The following is a 19,911-nucleotide window of genomic DNA, read 5'->3' as shown; positions in this document are numbered from 1 at the left end:
CAGAACGGGTCGTTTGCACAGCGCCCTGCTGCTGTAACTATCTTCGATTGAGCAGCCTGCTACATCATGACTGGCACCCCGTCATATCTCGACTCAAAGGAGGCTAAATATGCGTTGGGAGCAAATCGAGGCCCTTTAACGGAAGAGTCTGATGATGAATCACAAGATGCATCCTCCAAGGCAGGAGACGGGCTCGTTGCGTCAGGGAAGAGACAAAGAATCCGTCGTCACTGGAAGCGGTTCTGGTTTTGCTATACCATAGGAGGAATCGTCTTCCTCGCAATCTTCCTCCCAATTTTGTACTTTCCCACCCTTCATCTGTCAATACAGGACGTCACTAATAGTGCAGCTTTACCATCATTTTCCAGGCTATTTGCCAGCATGTCATAGACAGCGCGTCCCTATTACTGGTAGATGCAAGCATTATGCAGCCCAAGCCCGATTCTGTGGTACTCACCATTCAAACCGCCTTGAACCTGCCTATCAGTCTCCCAGTGCGTCTCGACTCGAATACTCTAAACTTGTTCAACCGTGACCAGCCCGGGAATTCTACGTATGTTAAGGTCTACAGCGATGGGCAAGTCATCCACGGAAATACTAGCGTGGGCGTTCAAAATCAATTCACGCCACTAAACCTGGATCCTTGGACATATTACCTGCGCAGTGTGATGTTTTCACCTCATGCACCATTATCAGCATATGGCGAGACTAATGTGCACCTTGGAAAACTGAAATCCCATATCAAGATAGACAAGGATCTTCCCCAGAACAGTATGTGATGAACTCTCAACGCTTAGTCCAACTCAAGTGATCCATAGCTAATGGCCCTTCCAGCTCTGAACTCCTTTTCAGGTTTCTCTATTGATGATCCTCAGCTCATTCTGCCTCCGAGAGACGATGGGATAAATCTTATTTCCAATGCGATCTTGCCAAATCCGTCCGTTATGACTATAGAAATAGTATGGTGCAAGATTATTATCCTTAGTACACGGCTGATATGAAATCAGGGGACGATAACATTGGATCTGAAAAGCGCCGACCTCACTGTCGGTAACGCTACTCTCGAAAACCTTACTCTCACACCCGGAAATAACTCCATTCCACTGGAAGGTGTTGTGGACTTTTCCACTATTCTCCATAATATTAAACCCATTCTGCAGACCCAGGGCAAAAATATACGCCAAGGATATCTCACTTTGGATGCAGTTGGAAGATCTGTTGTTTATGATGGGACTGAAATTCCCTACTACACAGAGCTTATGCAATCCCTTACCCTTCCTGCTAATGTACCAATCAATGAATTGCTTATCAACTCGTTACATGGAATACTACATGGCAACAATAGTACTGAGCTATCCTCATGAGGTACGTGGGCGTATACCATGATATTTTTTGGAATAACATATTGATGGTGCTGATGATTCGACATTGTACAGATCCATATTTCGCACTATGAACCAATAATCATATAATCACCGGGGTTTGGGATCTATCTAATCAATAATCCTTCAACGAATGACCGACAGTTCACCTCTTAACGAATTATTGAGGCATCCTTAGAGGAAGTGAACAGCCAGTGTAGGCTGAGCCATAAGTCGGGCGGCAGACATCACTTTTCTGTAAAAAGACGGGGACTTCTCGAGATACCGGAGTGTTTACCTAACAGTGGGCCCCCAACAAAGCACACATTTGGCTTATTGGCAAAGTGAAAAAATTCTCCCATCTCGGTCTACTCCGTAGAGTCCCGAGCTCTCGCAACCCTAGCCGTATTTCGTTAGCGGCATATCGACTGTCGATCACAATTCGGCTTGCCGAACCGGTACAAGGGTCCACCCTTGAGAAATGCCAGTACGCATTGGTTTATGTGCTGGTTTGCGGTCGAATAGTATTTCGTTGGTTGGTATTGACCCGCATATCAACCTAGGTAAGGAAGTCTAGGACCTACAGGCAGAGTAGGTGTCCAAATATCCAGGGCAAGTTTCTACTGACCCATGTTATGCAACACCTATCTAACAAAGTATGGAATCTACCGGAAACTCGAAGAAAATTGTATAACACAAACATACTGTAACCTCATCAGAAGGCCTGTGGCTGGATTACGGATGGTTCGGTTCAATATGAGGGCCACGAAAGCTAGACCCACGACTCTGACCTTCTCAGGACGTCAATTCACAGTATCCTAGAATCAGATGCAGTGAAATCACCACTTTCTAAGTCCTAGTTCAACTTGAGTTGTTAATACTCACAGTGTCATATGAATCCATTCGTCCGTAGGAAATTGAGGGTTGTGACAAACATGTATGAGGACGATCATTTCGGCTTACGCTAAGTTGCCTCATATTCCTTTTCAGTGCCAGTGTTATTGGATACCTTGACCATCTCCCCTGAATTAGTTGTGTGGTTTGCTACTTGAGATGATATGGCCTGTAACTGGCTCGACGTATGCATATAGGCAACGAAGAGGAATAGCCCTCCCCCGTTTTGAATATATCATCGAGGGCGTGTGACACTATAAACCTTAAGGGATACACTGGAAATATCCAATCCGGCCCGGAATCATGTAAAATCCTCATGGAAGTGGAGGCCCCCGATAGCTTCCCCGAGAAATATGTCTCTGTATAGGCATATCAGCATGTACGAAGCGTACAATCTGACGGAGCGCCGCCATCCATCCCTACTAATCCCCGTGCTTTTAGGCCCAAGGTCCCATGAGGAAGACCCATATTCCGTATATCAGTCCAGAAAAGATAGAAGCTTGATATCTGCGTAACAGCAATGGTATCTTGTTAAGGAACAATAAGCACACCAGATTTTTTGCTTCTGTGTCTCATTAAATACCTCAGGATATTATATTTGGGGATGACAGGGACGCTATGGTTGTCTTATTGTCATCGTACACATGTAGAACTATAGGATAGTATATGGTGGTTTGGTGTCTATAGGTGTGGTGGGAGCTCGCTTCACTGCGTTGTTGCTGAAACAAAACAACCGTCTCCTATCTTCGTCTCTCTCACTTCTCTCACTTCTTCCCTCCTCACCTTCCCTATACCAACTCTGACCCAACCCCGTACCCCTCATATCAATTCATCCATCGGTCTCGTCTTCTTCCCATCAACTATCTACCGTACTGTTGTCTTTCATTGATAAAGTATCTCAAAAAACCACAGCATGGCCGAGAAAAAGTAGGCAGTTCATCTTCATCTCAAAATTTCCCACTTACAGTCACAGACCTTGTCCATTTGCGAGTCTTGGAATTTGCAGACTTGGCTCGCAGTGCAAATAACTTCATCCCTCTGATCCCCAGTCGCTTCCTCGTCCTGCAAGAGTGGATCGTCGTCAAACCCCCCCCCCCCCCCCCTTCAGTCTACTCTCCCTAGGCCTAATCTCCCTCAGCGAGTTCTCCCTGGACCCGAGCAAGCTCAGGGAGCCCCGGAAGATTTGCAACGGCGAAAATTCAAACCGACTGATCTGTCAGTCGCTGAGAAAGAGTTTCAAACGTGGAGAAGGAACATCCCACTCAAGACTCAGGTTACCAGGCCCCTCCGTATTCGAATGTCTGCTTTCATCCAGTAAGCCCGTCGCCTGATAGACACCGATGCAGGTATCCTTCAAGGTGTGGTTCAATCCTTGGCCAGTGAGGGCGGCTTGTCTCGCATCCAGGAATTAGTCGAACAAGGCTCCTCCACTATGGCATCCGCTATGAAGCGAGATAGGTTTCATACTCAGATTCTTCCCTTCTTGGAAATAGTGTCTCATCCCGATGCCCTATCTTCACTGATTCTGGAGCAGTCAGTGGGAACCATTTACAACGTCCTATATGGTCGTGGAGGATCCAGGGCTGTTTGCCTCTTCAAGTATATTGGAGATGTGCTGGAGAGTTGCAAGGATGATAGGGACTACGGGGAGAAGCCAGAGTCTTCCTGTAATGTCTTCCCTCTCGAGGTAGAACTCAACTCCGAAGCCCAGGTGCAAAGTGATCTGAAAGCCCAGGCGAAGAGGATGGAAGTTATTTTTATCTCAGCCTAAGAGGCGGGAAATACCACGCTACATCGCTGCCACCGCCACCTAAGCCGCCTTCTCCGTCGACATGAGATAGGCTCATCTCTACCTACAGACCAGAAATCAGTGGGCGCGTCCAATAAGGCAAACCCATCTTTCGTCATCACCGATGAGCCACTTGGTGGCCGCCACAACAACGACCACACCAACATCTGTGATATAAGGATCATGCCTACCTACGAGGAAATTACTTGTGAGCGCACGGAGTATCTCCCTACTACCGACCTAACGCAGTGGCACCGTGATGGGGTGGAGGGCCTTCTGGACCGAAACTTTCGCCTGCTGCGTGAAGATACAATAGGCCAACTTCGAGACGCGTTTCACTTTGAGCTTCAACCTTCTTCTACGCAACGTGCAGCTCGGCAGCGTACACTCACCTATCGCGACGTTCGTATTATGCGACTTGATCTCGATTCACGTTTGGGTTTCTACTTTGAGGTTCAGTTCTCACAGCCTCTGAGACTTAAGCTTCTAACTACAAGAGAGCGCCAAATATGGTGGCAAATGAGCAAACGATTGCAACCTGGTGCCCTTGTATGTCTGGTTGTACGGGACAAATCCGTCATTTTCTGTACGGTCACAGAGCTTCGGCCTACCAAGAAGCCCAAGATCAACGAACCGAGCGGAACAGCTGCGCCATCTCTATGGACCCGCGGTGAATCTGCATCAGTCCTGCTTCATCTCGTGTCTTGCAGTCAATTCTCAATCAATATGGTTGTCGGAGCGCTTCACCTATGTCATTGGTCGAGTTTCCAGGAGTGCTTCTCGCTGCTTTTGAACCAACACTCCGTACCCTGCAAAGCATAAGCGAGTCTGAAAATCTACCATTCCCTGACCTGCTTCTCCCCTCAGATCTCCCCATAGATGGCAGAAGATTGGTCCCGCCGCCATCGTACACTCTGGACCCAGGCTTTACTTTCAACCTACGATGTCTGATGGTCAACGGAAAAGACTTTTACATTCGCACCGGCCAGCCTGTCGACATAAAATATCTACAGGAGAATTCAGGCCTCGACTCCGCTCAAGCAAAAGCCGCGGTTCATAGTTTGCAACACAAGATTGGCATTATTCAAGGACCCCCTGGTACTGGCAAGAGCTATACTGGAGTGGCCTTGATAAAGGTTCTGTTGGCAATCAGGGTACAGGGGAATGCAAAATTAGGCCCTGTTATTTGCGTCACGTACACAAATCACGCGCTTGATCAACTACTGGAGGCGCTAATCGAGAAAGAAATTACATCACAGATTATTCGCATTGGATCACGTTCCAAGTCACAGCGTCTGCATCCATTTAATCTTAGAGTCGTTTCCCAGAATGTGATAAGCACAAAGGCGGAGAGGTCGGCTCACTGGGGGTTACGTCAAAAAGTCGAAGCTTACAGGAACGAATTCGTAGCCCTTGGGTTTGGCGGGGACATCACCGCCACGCGTCTACGGGAATATCTGCTTACGAATTACTACCACCTATTCCGGATTGTTTGGTGAAGATGAAGACGGCTTCCAGATAATCACCAATCGCGATCCACAGGTGGCAATTGACAGATGGCTACATGACGACTCGTACGACAGGCAGGTGGTTCGTTCAGTAGATGACCTCGAGACGGTCAATCCATTTCAGATGAGCCAGCAAGAACGCCAGATACTGTTTAACCATTGGATCCAAGAATGACTGCCAATATGCATGACATGGTTTTACAGACCTCTGCATCGCACTCTGAAGCAAAATCGGAGCTTGGTAGCATTCGCCACGAAGTGAATTTGCGCTGTCTCAGCAAAGCACACATCATTGGACTTACCAGCAGCGGACTTGCTCGCAATCTGAACATGCTACGAAAGCTCCAATCGAAGGTTGTCTTGTATGAAGAAGCCGCAGAAGTTCTCGAGGCACATCTTCTCACTGCATTGTTGCCATCGGTCGAGCATACAATTCTGATTGGAGATCACCAGCAACTTCGGCCCCAGGTGCAAAACTACGATTTATCTCGGGAGAACCCTCGGTGGCGAGAAGTACTCATTGGATGTTTCCCTGTTTGAACGTTAGTAGATTCTAATAGTGCTATAAGCTCAAACCTTCCATTTAGCTCTTTAGAGACCCAGAGACGTATGCACCCATCAATTGCCGAGTTGGTGCGTCAAACTCTTCACCCTAGATTAGAGGATGCTCCCTCGGTATCGGAGTATCCTGAGGTCGCTGGGATGCGTAAAAGGCTTTTTTGGCTTGATCACCAGTTTCAAGAAGGCGGTGCAAGTATCGAAGACGCTATGTCAACTTCGCACTGGAATCAACATGAGTTAGATATGACAGTCGGATTGGTGCGTCATATTATCCGCCAGGGAAAATATCACGGTACCGAAGTCGCTGTCTTTACTCCGTACCTCGGCCAGCCCCACAGACTAAGACAGATCCTAGGTCAGTCCTTCGCCATCGCTCTCAGCGAAAGAGACCAGGAAGACCTAGATAAAGCTAGATTTGAACATGAAGCAGCAGGAGAACCTACGGTCAGGACAACCCTACTGTGAACGCTTCGTGTCGCCACCATAGACATTTTCCAGGGCGAAGAGGCCAAGGTGGTGATTATATCACTGGTGCGAAGCAATCCGCAAAATCGCTGTGGTTTCCTGCGCACGCCGAATCGAATTAATGTGCTTCTCTCTCGTGCTCAACATATATTAATACATAAGCAAATCAAACTTATTCCACATACTCCTTTCAGCGCCTGACGAGTGGATGGCATGTATATTATTGGGAACTCCCTCACTTCCGAACATGTACCTATGTGGGCTCAAGTCCTGGATATCCTGCGCCGGGATGAAAATATTGGGCCTACACTGGAATTGCAATGCCCCCGACATCCAGATACACCAATCTATGTCTCTGAGCCAGAAGTCTTTACTCGAGTCTCGCCAGAGGGGGGATGCAACTTACGCTGTGTGCACCGTCTCTCCTGCGGCCACGCCTGTGTGCAAAAATGCCATTCTAGCATCCTCCACAATACTGTATACTGTCTGGAGCCCTGTCAGTGTCCTGTGAAGAGATGTACGCACGAATGCCCAAAGAAATGCGGTGACCCCTGTCCTTCCAGGTGCACTGTCACTGTGTTCCAAGCGGACCGGACGCCGCAGTGTGGCCATGTGATACAGAACCTCCCATGTTGCCAAAGCCAGGATCTCAAAGCGGTACTATGCACGGTTATGGTGCAGAAGGAGGTCCCCAATTGTTATCACACCGCCAGTGTAGCCTGCCACATAGATGTCACATCAATGACGTTCCAGTGTCGAACATGATGTCGACATCCTCTTCCGTGCGGCCATGCCTGCAATAGACGTTGTAATGTCTGTGCGCGGAAAACTCCTGGGGGAATTTCCAAAGTGAAGCATGGGCCCTGCAATCAGCGATGTGGTCGCAAGCACTCTAGTTGCGCTCATGTATGTATGAAGCCATGCCATGGGAACGAGTCCTGCCCGCCTTGTTCGGAACCGTGTGATATACACTGTGATCACTCCAAATGCATGCGCAAATGCTCTGAGCCATGTCCTCCATGTGCTGCGGAGACCTGCCTCTCTAGATTCCCCCATAGCAGCTGTGGAATGCCTTGTGCGGCTCCCTGTGACAACGTCCCTTGCTCTCGTCGGTGCAACAATATCCTCGACTGCGGACACCAGTGTCCGTCGGTTTGCGGCGAGCGTTGTCCTCCAACAACCTACTGTCAAGAATGTGCCGACGACAACATCCAGAATCAACAGGTTGATTTCATCCTCGGCCAAACCTATAGGGAAATCAATCTCAATGAGACCCCGTGCATCTTCCCCTCGTGCGGTCACTTTCTCACTATGGAAAGCATGGACGCACAGATGGACATGACCCGGTTCTACGTCGTTGATAACAACATCAAGCCAATTGCCATAAAGGGTGCCTCGGAGCCATTTTCCATTGACGATATCAAGTCGTGTGCGCGCTGTCGCGGTTCGTTGAGGGACATAGCGCGCTACAGACGGCTCGTTCGTAGAGCACTCCTGGATGATTCAACTAAGAAACTCATTCTTTATCTCAATAACGAGTATGTTCCGCTCGCTCAGGAAGTTTCTAAGAAGATCAAACTCCTCAACGATGCTGCCGTGCGCGGAAATCTTGACTGGCCAAGCATCGTGATTATTTCTGGCTAAAGAGACCAGCAATGTCGAGCAATGGCAGAAATCATCCAAAGTCTTCTTCCAGGGCGATGGAAGGCAGTTATGGAGACACGTTGGCGGGTGAACCGGTACTGTCAGCAAGTCGCACCCATTGAGCAGCCATTTAATCGAGTTCGCAACATGGTGGAATCCGCACGCCGTTCCAACAACACCATCAGTTCGTTCGACTTCGATAATAATATCCTACAAACACGAGGAATGCTGCAGGGTATGGCACTCAGTATTCTCCTTGACATTGCCTTGCTTGCGGATTCCCTTCAGCTGGAACAGCTCAGCTGGGAGACCAACCCATCTAGCGTCACGCTCCAACTAGACGAGATCAAGCAAGACTGCCCCACACTAATCCAAACTGCCAGGGACACAAATCGTCTTCTCCAGAAAACAGAAGGGCATATTTTCCTGGCCAAGCTTCTCGCTCTGGAACGTTCAAAGCCTCCGTCTTCTGAAATCGCCAAGGCTCTCTATGACCAGTGCCGGGCAGCAATTGATCAAGCACGAACGCTTTGCGAGGCAATTCCTGGACAGACTGCGGCCTGTTAGAGGAGGTTGATGGTGTTGAAAAGAGGTTGGAGGGATGCACTTTTTACACTGCAGTCACCAACGAAGAACGGATGAGTACTAATCAGGCGATGGCGCGCGAGTTCCGCGGTACGGGACACTGGTACTATTGCCGCAATGAACACCCTTTTACCATCGGAGAATGCGGAGGGCCAATGGAGCGAACCACATGTTTCGAGTGTGGTAAGCCTGTGGGAGGTCAGCATCATCAGGCAGCGCAGGGCGTGACCATGGCCATGGACTTGGAGAGAGAATTCGAACAGATGCTACTGTAGTTTGTGCCATTTTGAAGGCCGATTCTTTGTGAAATTGACTTTGTATGATACCATGTTAGCATAATATATTGTGCAATTAACCTAGCAACAACCTACATAACCGTATAACCGGGGGTGTCTTACCATGCCACTAAGAGCCAATACACTTTCTGGGAGTAACTGATAGATTGGCACGTAGGGTATTTCGCCAAGAAAACGTGTATGAGACATGGGAGTGAAGGTCAGCAGGAACAGGGCATCTCGACGCGGCTTCAATTCCCAACACTGTGTGCTTGCCTAGAGAGATTGTACTGAATGTTCTGAAGTACTCGGATCCTGACATTGCCCCTTTGTTAAGAAGAAATTCCCAATGGCTCTATATCCCTTGTATGGGAACGCGCATACTCTAGCCACCTTGGGTTTATGGATGTACTAATGCTTGGCAGGACCTGGATGCGTCGTCGGTTTACCAGCATATCGGTGTATCGATGAAGTATATATCACAAACGGTACGGTGGTATGGTCGCAAATGTGGAATATTCATCTGACATTTAACTTATTCAAATAATAATGAATATAAATCACTAACTTTTCAACTCTTTCTCCCGAAACCATCTTGCAATCTCCCCTGTCTGACAAAACTCAACCTCATCTCCCCATCCCTTCACCCATGTCAACAATCTCTCCAACATCCCAATCACATGTGCCATGCCACTCGTATCCGGGTGCATTAACACAGGGAATATTGGATCCTCCTCATTTTCACGAATCCACAGGAACCTGTCCCGCCAAAGGTTCTCGATTACCCGGACATCGGTGTAGCCATGGGAGTTGTGTACATGCGGGAGGTATTGCATCGGCGTCATGTCTTCCATGTACCAATTGCATGGAACGCAGACAAGGGGTCTTCTGTCTCCGGTATCCTTCGGAATCGGGTGCATCCATGAGGATGCAGGGAGGGAAAAATCGATCGGTTTAAGAGGAGGGCGCTTAGGAGCAAAGAAGGGATGGCAGTCTCTATCGGTTAGGGACGCATCTATAAAGTATCAGCATGATGTCTTGCGTGGTAGTTCACTGTGCATAATTTCAAGCACTTACCGTACTCAAAGCCATACTCCTCAAGGAGGTCCATTGTTGACTCACGCAGCTGGTAGAGAGGCGCCCGGTAACCAACTGGCTTCTTGCCCGTCAATTTCGTGGCGATCTCGATACAGCGAACCAGTACATCTCGCTCCTGCTCGACAGTAAGCTGGTACGCTCCCTCATGCGCATACCCATGTAACCCAATCTTACACCCCGACTCGACCACCTGCCGCACTTCATCCGGGAAACTCTCTGCCGAGTGTCCGGGTATAAACCAGGTGCAGCGGTCCGCAAGATCAAGCTTTTTGAGCATGCGGAGCAGTCGCGGAACGCCAACTTTGGCCGCGAAGAATCCCGCAGAGTAATCAGCAAGGACATTCTCCGGTGAATGGCCAGTACCCAGCCATCCCGAAACGGCGTCCAAGTCAATCGACACGGCGATACGAATCTTATTCCGCTTTGGCTTGGATAATGTCCTGGGGATTGATTGCACGGTACCGGCCGCTCGTGTCCCCCCAGCAAAGTCCTTCACCTCTTGCTCCTTCCAGACCAGCCGACCTTCCATGCCTCCATCAACACTAAGACACTGTCCGGAAATATGTCCCGCAGCGCGGTGGGATGCTAAAAAGGCCATTGTGCGCGCCACATCCTCGGGCTTCGCGATCTTCTTCAATGGGACACTATATATGTCAGCTATTGCCTGTCATGATGTTCCAGGGAACTCACGTAGCCTGCGCTTCTGCCCACATCTCCGCTGGGTTATCTAGTCGACCCTTGATCATGGGGGTGTCAACCCACGACGGCGCAACGGCATTGATACGAGCTTGTCCATTGAGACGAACGATCTCATTCTTGACGCTTCGTACGAGGCCATACTGCAACCCTGCTTTGCCGGAGGCGTACTCGGCATGGCCCTCCTGTCCGAATTTGCCGGTCTCGCTGCCTGTGACAACGATAGCAAGGTTGTCCAAGGCACGACCTATGGTTTGTTGCGCGGTACGGGCAGCCCGCAGGAAATGCTTGATAGTCAGGAACGTGCCGCGCACATTGACACGGTAAGTCTCTTCCCAGGTGTTGAGGGGTAGGTCCCAGATGGGGTAGTCGGTGGTCTCGTCGGTGATTCCGGCATTGGCGACGAGAATGTTGACAGGACCAAAGCGCTGGCTGGCCTGTGTGAAGGCCGTGCGGATTGATTCCTCGTCGGTGGTATCGGCTTCGAGGGTGTGCAGGCGAGCGTAGACATCTGGGTTTGATTTTGTTTGTTCTGGAGGGTTCGGGGGTTGCCGGTCGAGGGCGGTTACTTTGCAGCCTTGGTCTAGTTGGGTTAGACTTGTATATCTTATATATAAGTGTGTTGTCGGGACATGAGGTCTACGAGACGTTGTATAGCCAATTACCGGGCCTCGACTACGCTGTATACGGCGTGGGAATGAGCAATGTGTGGCTGTAAATGCAGACACGATATTTGGTAGGGCTTACAGTACTAGTCCGGTAGTCGAGGATGGGTAATAGGTTGTGGTCAAGGCATCGAAAGGATCATGGAATAAACCTACCGAGAAACTCCTGCACAGCACATCGACCAATTCCTCCGGCCGCACCGGTAATAAAGACGTGCAGGCCCTCTAGGCCCAGAAAGGAGGGAGCGAAATCTGCGCTCCCAGACATGTAGCAGAGTTCTTCTGCGGAAGCAATTGAAAAATTGCCGAATATGCTCCGCACTGTGCTGTCGTGACGGTTTGACTGATGATCTTAGCTCACAGCCGGCAAAACACTGAGCCGAAGAGGTCAATGTTGTAGGATTCTAATCGTTGTTACTATGCAGGGCCTAAAATAGAGCGCAGGTCACTTACTCGATCGTTGGGTGGTGCGATGTTTAGTATGAAATAGTGTCTGTTCTTAGGGGTGAAACGAGTCAAGGCCGGGATTGTGCCTGACACAAGAGGCTCTTCTTAGAGATGAACTAATGGGGTTAGTAGGCTAAGGCCATCCGGGAGGAGATGCACAACAATTCTGAATTTGGAGTCCTGGGCGCTGACGTGTTCGTTCTCCTCAGACAGAACTAACGATGTTCACGAAGTACGCAGTGCGGAAAGGAGTCGATTCAGACAGACCCTACGACACGCGGGGCACTATTTAGTCACGTGTGAGGGGTATTTCCGTCTGTACTTTTTCAAAATTTCTTAATGTTTTTTTTTTCCATGTTAACAGGCAGTCGACAACATGATTTCATATCGAACCGACGGAGCCTGTATTCGTAATCGCTGGTCCCTCGAGTCAGCACCTGCATGATTAAACCCGTGCTGTCTTGGGCAGTGTCTCGTGGGCCGGGAAACTAGACGGATCCAGCTTCTCGTGAGAAATTTGAGCTGATATTGCGATATATTAATTGTGATGATTAGACTGCCCCGAGGTATACCCTAGACCTCCACCCCTGATTCAGATTCCACTGGCTGGGGCCGAATTTACCATATCCTCCACCAAAATGAACGGAGGACAGTGATAACGACGTTGAGCTACAAGAACGCTCTAATTCAACGGTGGACTCCACCAAGGCCAGCCCAAGCCATCGGCCGAATCTATTTAGATTCCTATGGCGTAAAGTATAAGTGTTACAACTAGGGCGACATGGCCCGCCAGTTCATAGAACAAACTTTGCCTGGAGTGGACGTGTCTCAGGCACATGCGGAGACAACATGTGAACTCTCTTGACCGCTCACCGGTTCAGGAGTAAGGTAAGGTCTAGCATGCAGCATTGGCTGGACGAACGGAAGTTCTCAATACCTCATTCTGGAATTTCAATGGCGGATGGTTTCGCCCGATGTGGTTCTCAGCGTAAGGCTTGGGCGAGTTAGCGCCACGTGGGTTATAGCGCCGGTCAGAATGGGGCGACAAGAGTGCACCTTCTTCTCTTGAAGTATATGCGCCGTGCGCAGTATACATTGATGCAACCGTTACTGCGCTCAGACCGGGTACTGTTATTCCGTCGTGGAGTAAACTCTTGGGGAAAAGGCCCCTGCGGTGAAGCTCAGGGACAGTATGCGCATGTAGCGAGAGGATCAAACCCCGAATCTCAAGGAGGAGAATACTGTATCCGGTATGACTTTGTGCATCGTTCGGCGATGGCCATCGCCTACTACCGACGGTGGGGAGTTAAGGATGGTTCTGCCAAGGCTACCTACCATTTCTATCATTTACAAAGTACACTGTATAGTCCCCTACAACTTATCCTGCGACATCCTTCGGCGGGGGCATTGCTCTGCCTTCTTTTCATAAGAGGCATTATACATCGGGCTTAAAGCAAAACACTTCGGCTACCGGAAGTGAACAGGAACCCGATCCCCTGCAAGGACGTAGCGACCCCCCTAAAATGGAAGTGATAAGCCAGGTTCGTTTTGAGCGCTCCACATCGGTTCTCAATGGTGAAATGGCGATGATACCATGGCATAGGCAAGAATAACAGTCGATCAGTAATGGTCAATACTTCCACACGCAAATCTGATTGTCCAAACGGGGAGGGGAAAATGCCCTCAAGGTGCACACTGTGCTATGTATGCATACGGTGTAGATATGCAAAATTACGGTGCTATTAGACTCCAGCTGCAGTAGTCTTAAGCCACTCGGGTAGCCGAATTTAATCAGCTAAGCCCGCCAGACCAAAGTAGAAATCTCAACGAATACTAACCCTAAACAAGCAGGAGGAACAAAACCCTTCAGAACATCAGGCCATCCACTTAATTCCGATGGAGAGAGGATGGACAGATAGGAGTCACGACTCATCGCACGTGTGCTCGGCTTCCCATCAATACGTCCACGCCATGACTTCGGCTCCATTGACCATGTCATAAATTCCATGGCTCCGAAGAACATGCTGTAGATCCTGGGGTTGTCGGCAGGACGAGGCGAGAGGAATGTGCGGCCCGGGGAGGATAGCGACTGTATGTTCACACCTTCTAGGTAACTCGTACCAGACGATCTCCGACTTAACCCGTGGGCCGGATGATGAGGTTCGACGGCGGAGGCGGACCTGACAATTCGATCTTTCCCGAAAGCGGTTGCTGCCGGGTGGAGATGGGCGTGGCCACCCGTGGGCCGGAGTCCCAGCAATAATAGATTGATTCGAAGGATCTTGCCATCTTTTGCCAATATACCCCATACAGTAGTGGACCGGAACCAATGTTGCTTTGATTGACGGGAGGTCGTTGGGTGACAGGAGGAAGACGGTCAGGAGATGTCAAAATAAATCTTCATTAACTCTAAGAGATTGGTGTCTTTTCCGCCCGCCGTTTCGCTTGACAGGAGTATTGCCAGAAACAGTAACAGATCACGGCATCTTGGATGGTACCTGTCCTAGTGAGTTTCGAAATTCCCATCCAGCCAGTGACAAGCTGCAATGCCCGACTTTAACTCTGGGGGATCTTGGTAAGTCGGTCCCAGACAACAGCGTAGAAAGGAACAGAAAATTCTTCTTGTCTGCGTCAAGTTTGTCAGCGGACATCCTGTCCTCCGATAGTTCTCAAAACATCTGGGTGATGGTGTGTACGCCTACGCTGTGTGCCGTACACCGTCCTTATCATATCTGATCATCGCTGATCATTCGTGATGGAGAAGTGAAGAGTATGGAGAAACTATTGCCCCAGGGAACCAAAGAGTCTTCATTGCTTTACGTACACTTTTCTTGTACGGAGTTCAGTGTCGGGTTTAGAGTAGCAGATCGAGGAGAGGGAGGAGAGCAGATAGTCGGTGTCCACATTCCCGAGTCATCCTGCAGGGTCCCCCCAAGAAGCAACCATCACACTAGAATGTTCGGTACGGTCATCGTATGGCGGCTGCGGACATAATCGCCTAAGATTTGGGCATAAATACCGTATTTTATCCGTCACCACGGACCCATACGTGACGCAATAGCCCCGGGAGATCTGCAGTAAGTCTGCAGGCGAGGTTTTCATTCTAATACGGACAGAACAGCAAGAGACCCTTGATCTGGAGTAGACAGGCTTCTTTATCCGGAGCGGTTGTATCGGAAAAAAAAAATAATAATATTGACTGAGTTACTCGTTCATATGATATCGGAGAGACGGACGTGTTCCAGGGATCAAGTATCTTGTCTATCTAATAACCGGCATTACCTCTATCTTACAGCCGTAAGACACGCTCTTCCAGTAGCGAATGTACCATGGATGCATCGTGCACTCCACCCAGTCCATAGCCACGATGATCACTGCGCGAATTCCACTCCCTCCTCGCCCCTAAGGTCCCGAAGGAATGGTCGCAACCAAGGAAAACGCCACAACGGTTCTCCGGACTCCAGCGGTGGCCGTCATCAGACTTGGCTCGAAGTGATCACCCCAACGAGGGAGGCAGGCCCCAAGAAAACAATGACATGAAGGAATTATATACAGGTGGGGGGAGATGATTAATTTTGGCATATACCGAAGCAACGAAACTCAAATACAAACAAGGGCAAAATCCAAAGAAAATAAAATCGTATACTTCATCATGGCTGGGGCTCCGGTTGACCGTTCCTGGCTTGGCCGGTCTCCCAATAATTCGGCGGCCGCGATTCCCGCTCCACCGTGACCGTAACGTCTTGTCGAATGCGCAACGCGCGGTCGGACCCGTCGTCGCTGATATCTCGATCGTCGCTCGGCTGGAAGCTGACGTCCGACACCGCTTTCTGCGGCGTGACGATGCTCCGGTGGTAGCTGTGTAGGTCGAAGTCGCCGGACCGCAGTTGGCTCTGGGGCCCGTAGCGCGGATATCCGGAGGCCTTGCTGTTCCACGGGCCTGACCGATACCGGTCTGTGCCGCGCCTCGAGGCGGTCCAGCTTCGGAGGGCGGGGAAGACGTCGCGCAGAAGCGACCAGATCAGCGGCAGGTTGGTGACGAGGATGGCGACCGTCGCCTCCCGGAAGTACCAGTTCATGTAGACGTAGGAGATCAGCGACGGCACCAGACAGTAGACTTTGTTGAGAACAGCGGCGACGATGACGAAGATCCCCATTCCGAAGAGAAGTAGCAGGATCAGCTTCTGCTTGAGCGGCACGCGCACCTGCACCAGCAGGGGCAGGCCGATCAGGAGCATAAAGACGTCGGCGGAGATGGAGATACATCCCTGAACGATTTCGTAGTACTGGTATGAGGAGCATTGATCTGAGAGATGTTAGTTGTTTCGGTGCAGTCTTTGGGCCAGGAATACTGACAGTCTGGCGTAGGGACGGCCCAGTAGTTTGAGAGAGGCCGGCAGATGAGAAAGAGAGAGAGCTCAACAGCAACGAATCCAACCGCGACGTATATGGCCAGATAGTTCACCCATTTCCTTTGCTTCAAGCCCTCGCTGGTAGAAGATTAGTATCTTAGGTTGGAGCGGTAGATGGACCACATACGTGATACGGCTGTAAATAACCAGCATGCAAGTCTTCATCGACCAGATAGCTAGAAGGAATGAATGCTCCGACACGTATACCCATTTACTCCCGCGGACTCTTTCGGCTTTGATGGCAGGAGTTAGATTGCGAATGTCTTCTTCGTCCATCAAATTAGATCCTCCTCCCGATGCTACTTGATTGAGCGCAACACATAAGAGTGTATACCAGACAACGGCGAACAACATAATATAATCATCGACCTGGAGGTTCCTTATACCAAGACGACGTATTCGTGCCGCACTACATGTAGGGAGGAAACGAGTCAGCCACCGCCATTGACGTATACCGTTTAGTAGAACCAGCTGATTCGACATGGAAACTTACAATCGCAAGGCCACTCCCAGGATTCCGACGGCGTATAGGGCCCATGTCTCCCTTGCGAAGCTCTGTCCAAATGCTGGACCTAGGCTGGACATCTTGTCGGCGTGCAACCTAAACCCAACGGGAGACCAGTCAATTGGGGGTCATCGACGTGGAAAGTAAAATGAGGATATATGCAAGGGACCAAAGGGCAGCTCGTGGGTAATATAAGGGCCGGCACGTACATCCTGCATAGATAAGCTCAGGGCAAGTATCGGCACATCTGCGAGAGGGGAATTGACCAGCAGAAGCAATCAGGATCCTGGGTTTGAATGACAGATTACCACAATCGGTGACGACCTGAAAATCCTGGACAGCAATCCACGTCTTTCCCCCAGGGCTTGGGCAAATTAGAGTGATCTGGGGGCACACCTGAGGTTCCATAAAATAAAAAATACCACTACGTCGTGCGTACCCAGACCCGGGAATCACCCACGGAGGTTGGATCCATGGCTCAGACTCTCACGCACGTAGAGTTGATGCGGGGCCACCAGGCTGGCAACGCACATGTGCTGGGATATCCATGGCTGCTGCATACTTCGCACGCAGTATGGTTCGCTGGAGAGGTCTCCACTCTCCCTTTTCCAAATTATTATTATTCTCATTATTTAGGTGATTTTGGCGAGCATGAATTTGATTGCATTGGTTGACGGAGCATGGTTGTCCATATCCAACCAGCAGGCTTCAACACGCCAGATGAAGGCGCAGTCCGTCTCTGGGGACCTGAATGGCAACAGACGAGATCCACCGGGGGTGGGTATCTTACCATGTCAGGTCACTAAGCGATCAATAGTTAGCGGCTGGTTACTATTGTGGGCAATGGACCCGGCGGCCCGCACGCATTTTCCTGTCTTTCCCCAGTTAAATTACAGGATTGCTGAGAATATATGCCGTGGGGTCTCTCTAGTCGCAAGTTAATATTCCGTCTATTCCAATTTAGTGTAGTAAACCTAAATCTCTGGGACGCTGCATCAGCTCTTCCTTTTCCCCTTCAGGTTTAAGCACCGGGTCATCTACCGGCAGGACACTCCTTAAGTATTCGCATTGTTACTGCGTAGAATCCACCGGAGATCGTCGCTCGCATGGTGAAGATCAGCTTCGGTCTTCCAAATCATGACTCAAGCGAGAAGATCAACTTTCCTGTCATCCTGCCAATGCCGCCTCTTCATTTTCTTTACGCCACGATAAATCACCTTTTTTTAAATTCAGAGTGAGACGTACAAGCAATAAGGATACCAGCGGCAGCCGGTTGGTTTCATACTAAATGGATTTTAATTCCACTCCCATCCGCCGGTGGGGTCAGGGGAAGCACTTCGTGGTGCGGTGCAACGCTGACCCAATGTATTGGGTTCGGAATTGCCAATTGATCCGACCATGCGCCTTTCCGTCCCCCGGCTCGTATCTGTCTGGTGTCCATAATACGGACAACGGAGGATCATTTTCGGGGGAAATAATTATCGTATATGCCGTAATTAGTGGAAGTATTATGCCAATAGAATCTCTATAAGCCGTACAATACTATTCAAATGCACGGACGGGAGACCGTGGACGCGTCGATTGCCGCTACGCTAAGATCTGGCAGCTGGAAAGGACCACGATCTCCCTTGGCGGACGGGCTGGTGTGACTATTTTGAACCTCTGCTGCACTAACCAAGTGCTGATCACTTATCACAGAGAAAAACATCCTAGAAAAGAAAATAGAAAATTTTTCTATCACTTGTAGAAGTGAACCAGTCAATACCTAGCGATCAGTCCGAATTTCATCTTCCATTCAGCCGACGCCCATTTGGCTCTGATCGGACTCGGGAAGATTCCGGCCTCACGAACAGGACACTAACTGAGCAGGGCAACCCCCAAAAGTCTAGACAGATGTCCCTAACTGTCGATTCAGACGATGCTTGGCAGACAGGGATGCGCGTGTATGCCTAACCTATAACAAGCTTCAGGCCACTGCCAGCTCGATCTGAGATTTTTAGTCTAATTCTTTGGCCCGATCGATGGGGTCCATTGATTCGAGCCTCGGCTGATTTTATGCCCTGGTCGATTTCTGGTTGAGACTTTTTGACCCCTCTGTGAATTTGTAATTTGGATTCGTTGGTGGGCTCTCCTCGATCTTGACGGTGACCTGTGCGTCCACGTCAATGGGATCAGTCGGAGGCTCTCCAAGTGTCTAGACTTTTTGGAGAGTTGGTTGGTAGTTTGACGGTGGTCGCCCTCTGGATGTCGCGTGCGACTCCTATTTCGGTGTTGTACGGTGCACACACATGTCTCACCATATGTACGGACTTGGCCGAGGAGCCACCTTGTACTCGACGGTTGAGTACTTCACCGTTGCCATATTAACAATAGATTACTCCTATGGGGCTGAGTGTCTGACGCAGACCTCGAACTCCTCGATATTAACGTTGGAGAAACTACGGGCCTTGGAGGAATTGCCACCAAGTTAATTCGCCCCTGGTTCTTTGAGCCCTGTGGAATTATTGTCCGGTCATGTCCGAAGTCGAGTGCAACGTCTTTGGTGGTATCGTCGTCTGGGAGTCATTTGTTTCTCCTCGGTGGGTATTTTGACTGAGTAGAAAGAAGTATGAGGCAATGGACTGTTCCTAGTAAGCCCTCCGCAGGTGGTCGTGGTGGGAAATAAACATGGTACGATGGTCGCAGGCCTAGTGTGCGTCGGATACCCTAGGGGCTCCTTAATATAGGTCCCGCCAACACTGTACTCCGTGCACAGTCCGCTGTCAGTACGCTGTAAATCATCCGCTACGACGAGCGGCATACAGCTTACTATAAAATGCCACGCTCCCATGGTTTCTCCGTAGATCATGATAAGCAGCGAAAAGTGCAATAACCATACCAAGACCTGTTATTCCAGCCGTTCGCGGGTACCAGACACCTCGTGGGCATGCAAGGCTTCCGCATATCTTGTGCATCTCCATCCAACTAAGAAGGAATGAGTAATTCTGAGTGATAATCCCTCCCGTT

At 49.8% G+C, this 19,911-nt stretch overlaps 4 protein-coding genes across 4 annotated transcripts; 2 read left to right on the top strand and 2 right to left on the bottom strand.

Annotated features, from left to right (window-relative positions):
• Positions 1-66: 66 nt before the first annotated feature.
• BDV59DRAFT_211275 (DUF3712 domain-containing protein) lies at positions 67-1,364 on the top strand (the record flags this gene model as incomplete). The annotated part of the gene is made up of 4 exons (XM_073695773.1): positions 67-299; positions 350-771; positions 835-959; positions 1,008-1,364. The coding sequence occupies 4 exons, from the start codon at positions 67-69 to the stop codon at positions 1,362-1,364; spliced, it is 1,137 nt and encodes a 378-aa protein (XP_073550397.1).
• Positions 1,365-2,873: 1,509 nt separating this feature from the next.
• BDV59DRAFT_211274 (putative NF-X1 finger and helicase domain protein) lies at positions 2,874-9,082 on the top strand (the record flags this gene model as incomplete). The annotated part of the gene is made up of 13 exons (XM_073695772.1): positions 2,874-2,901; positions 3,602-3,973; positions 4,028-4,745; positions 4,784-5,487; positions 5,546-5,661; positions 5,757-6,055; positions 6,113-6,185; positions 6,216-6,557; positions 6,612-6,714; positions 6,847-7,330; positions 7,382-8,174; positions 8,232-8,673; positions 8,775-9,082. The coding sequence occupies 13 exons, from the start codon at positions 2,874-2,876 to the stop codon at positions 9,080-9,082; spliced, it is 4,782 nt and encodes a 1,593-aa protein (XP_073550396.1).
• Positions 9,083-9,640: 558 nt separating this feature from the next.
• Positions 9,641-12,335, bottom strand: BDV59DRAFT_172854 (SDR family oxidoreductase/polysaccharide deacetylase family protein). The gene is made up of 5 exons (XM_073688787.1): positions 11,995-12,335; positions 11,698-11,945; positions 10,871-11,459; positions 10,160-10,824; positions 9,641-10,097 (listed from the first exon to the last, which is right to left on the bottom strand). The coding sequence occupies exons 2-5, from the start codon at positions 11,807-11,809 to the stop codon at positions 9,646-9,648; spliced, it is 1,818 nt and encodes a 605-aa protein (XP_073550395.1). The 5' UTR covers positions 11,810-11,945; positions 11,995-12,335; the 3' UTR covers positions 9,641-9,645.
• Positions 12,336-15,198: 2,863 nt separating this feature from the next.
• On the bottom strand, positions 15,199-17,135 carry BDV59DRAFT_172850 (uncharacterized protein). The gene is made up of 4 exons (XM_073688786.1): positions 16,894-17,135; positions 16,528-16,809; positions 16,345-16,478; positions 15,199-16,294 (listed from the first exon to the last, which is right to left on the bottom strand). The coding sequence occupies exons 1-4, from the start codon at positions 16,983-16,985 to the stop codon at positions 15,639-15,641; spliced, it is 1,164 nt and encodes a 387-aa protein (XP_073550394.1). The 5' UTR covers positions 16,986-17,135; the 3' UTR covers positions 15,199-15,638.
• Between the last annotated feature and the right edge of the window lie 2,776 nt (positions 17,136-19,911).

This window comes from Aspergillus ambiguus (genome assembly GCF_047715705.1).
Source record: "Aspergillus ambiguus strain CBS 117.58 unplaced genomic scaffold BDV59scaffold_6, whole genome shotgun sequence".
NCBI classification, from domain to species: domain Eukaryota; kingdom Fungi; phylum Ascomycota; class Eurotiomycetes; order Eurotiales; family Aspergillaceae; genus Aspergillus; species Aspergillus ambiguus.
The sequence above is the reverse complement of the archived record's forward strand: the minus strand, read 5'-3'. Positions and strand labels throughout refer to the sequence as shown.

What these genes read in the sequence shown, in the direction of transcription:
- BDV59DRAFT_172854 (XM_073688787.1), bottom strand. Translation starts at nt 11,809, where the DNA reads ATGTCTGGGAGCGCAGATTTCGCTCCCTCCTTTCTGGGCCTAGAGGGC. An exon ending in TGCTGTGCAGGAGTTTCTCG is followed by an intron (nt 11,460 to 11,697) that starts GTAGGTTTATTC and finishes TAACCCAACTAG; the next exon opens with ACCAAGGCTGCAAAGTAACC. An exon ending in GGAGTATGGCTTTGAGTACG is followed by an intron (nt 10,098 to 10,159) that starts GTAAGTGCTTGA and finishes GATACTTTATAG; the next exon opens with ATGCGTCCCTAACCGATAGA.
- BDV59DRAFT_172850 (XM_073688786.1), bottom strand. Translation starts at nt 16,985, where the DNA reads ATGTCCAGCCTAGGTCCAGCATTTGGACAGAGCTTCGCAAGGGAGACA. An exon ending in CTGGGAGTGGCCTTGCGATT is followed by an intron (nt 16,810 to 16,893) that starts GTAAGTTTCCAT and finishes CCCTACATGTAG; the next exon opens with TGCGGCACGAATACGTCGTC. An exon ending in GGCCGTCCCTACGCCAGACT is followed by an intron (nt 16,295 to 16,344) that starts GTCAGTATTCCT and finishes AACATCTCTCAG; the next exon opens with ATCAATGCTCCTCATACCAG.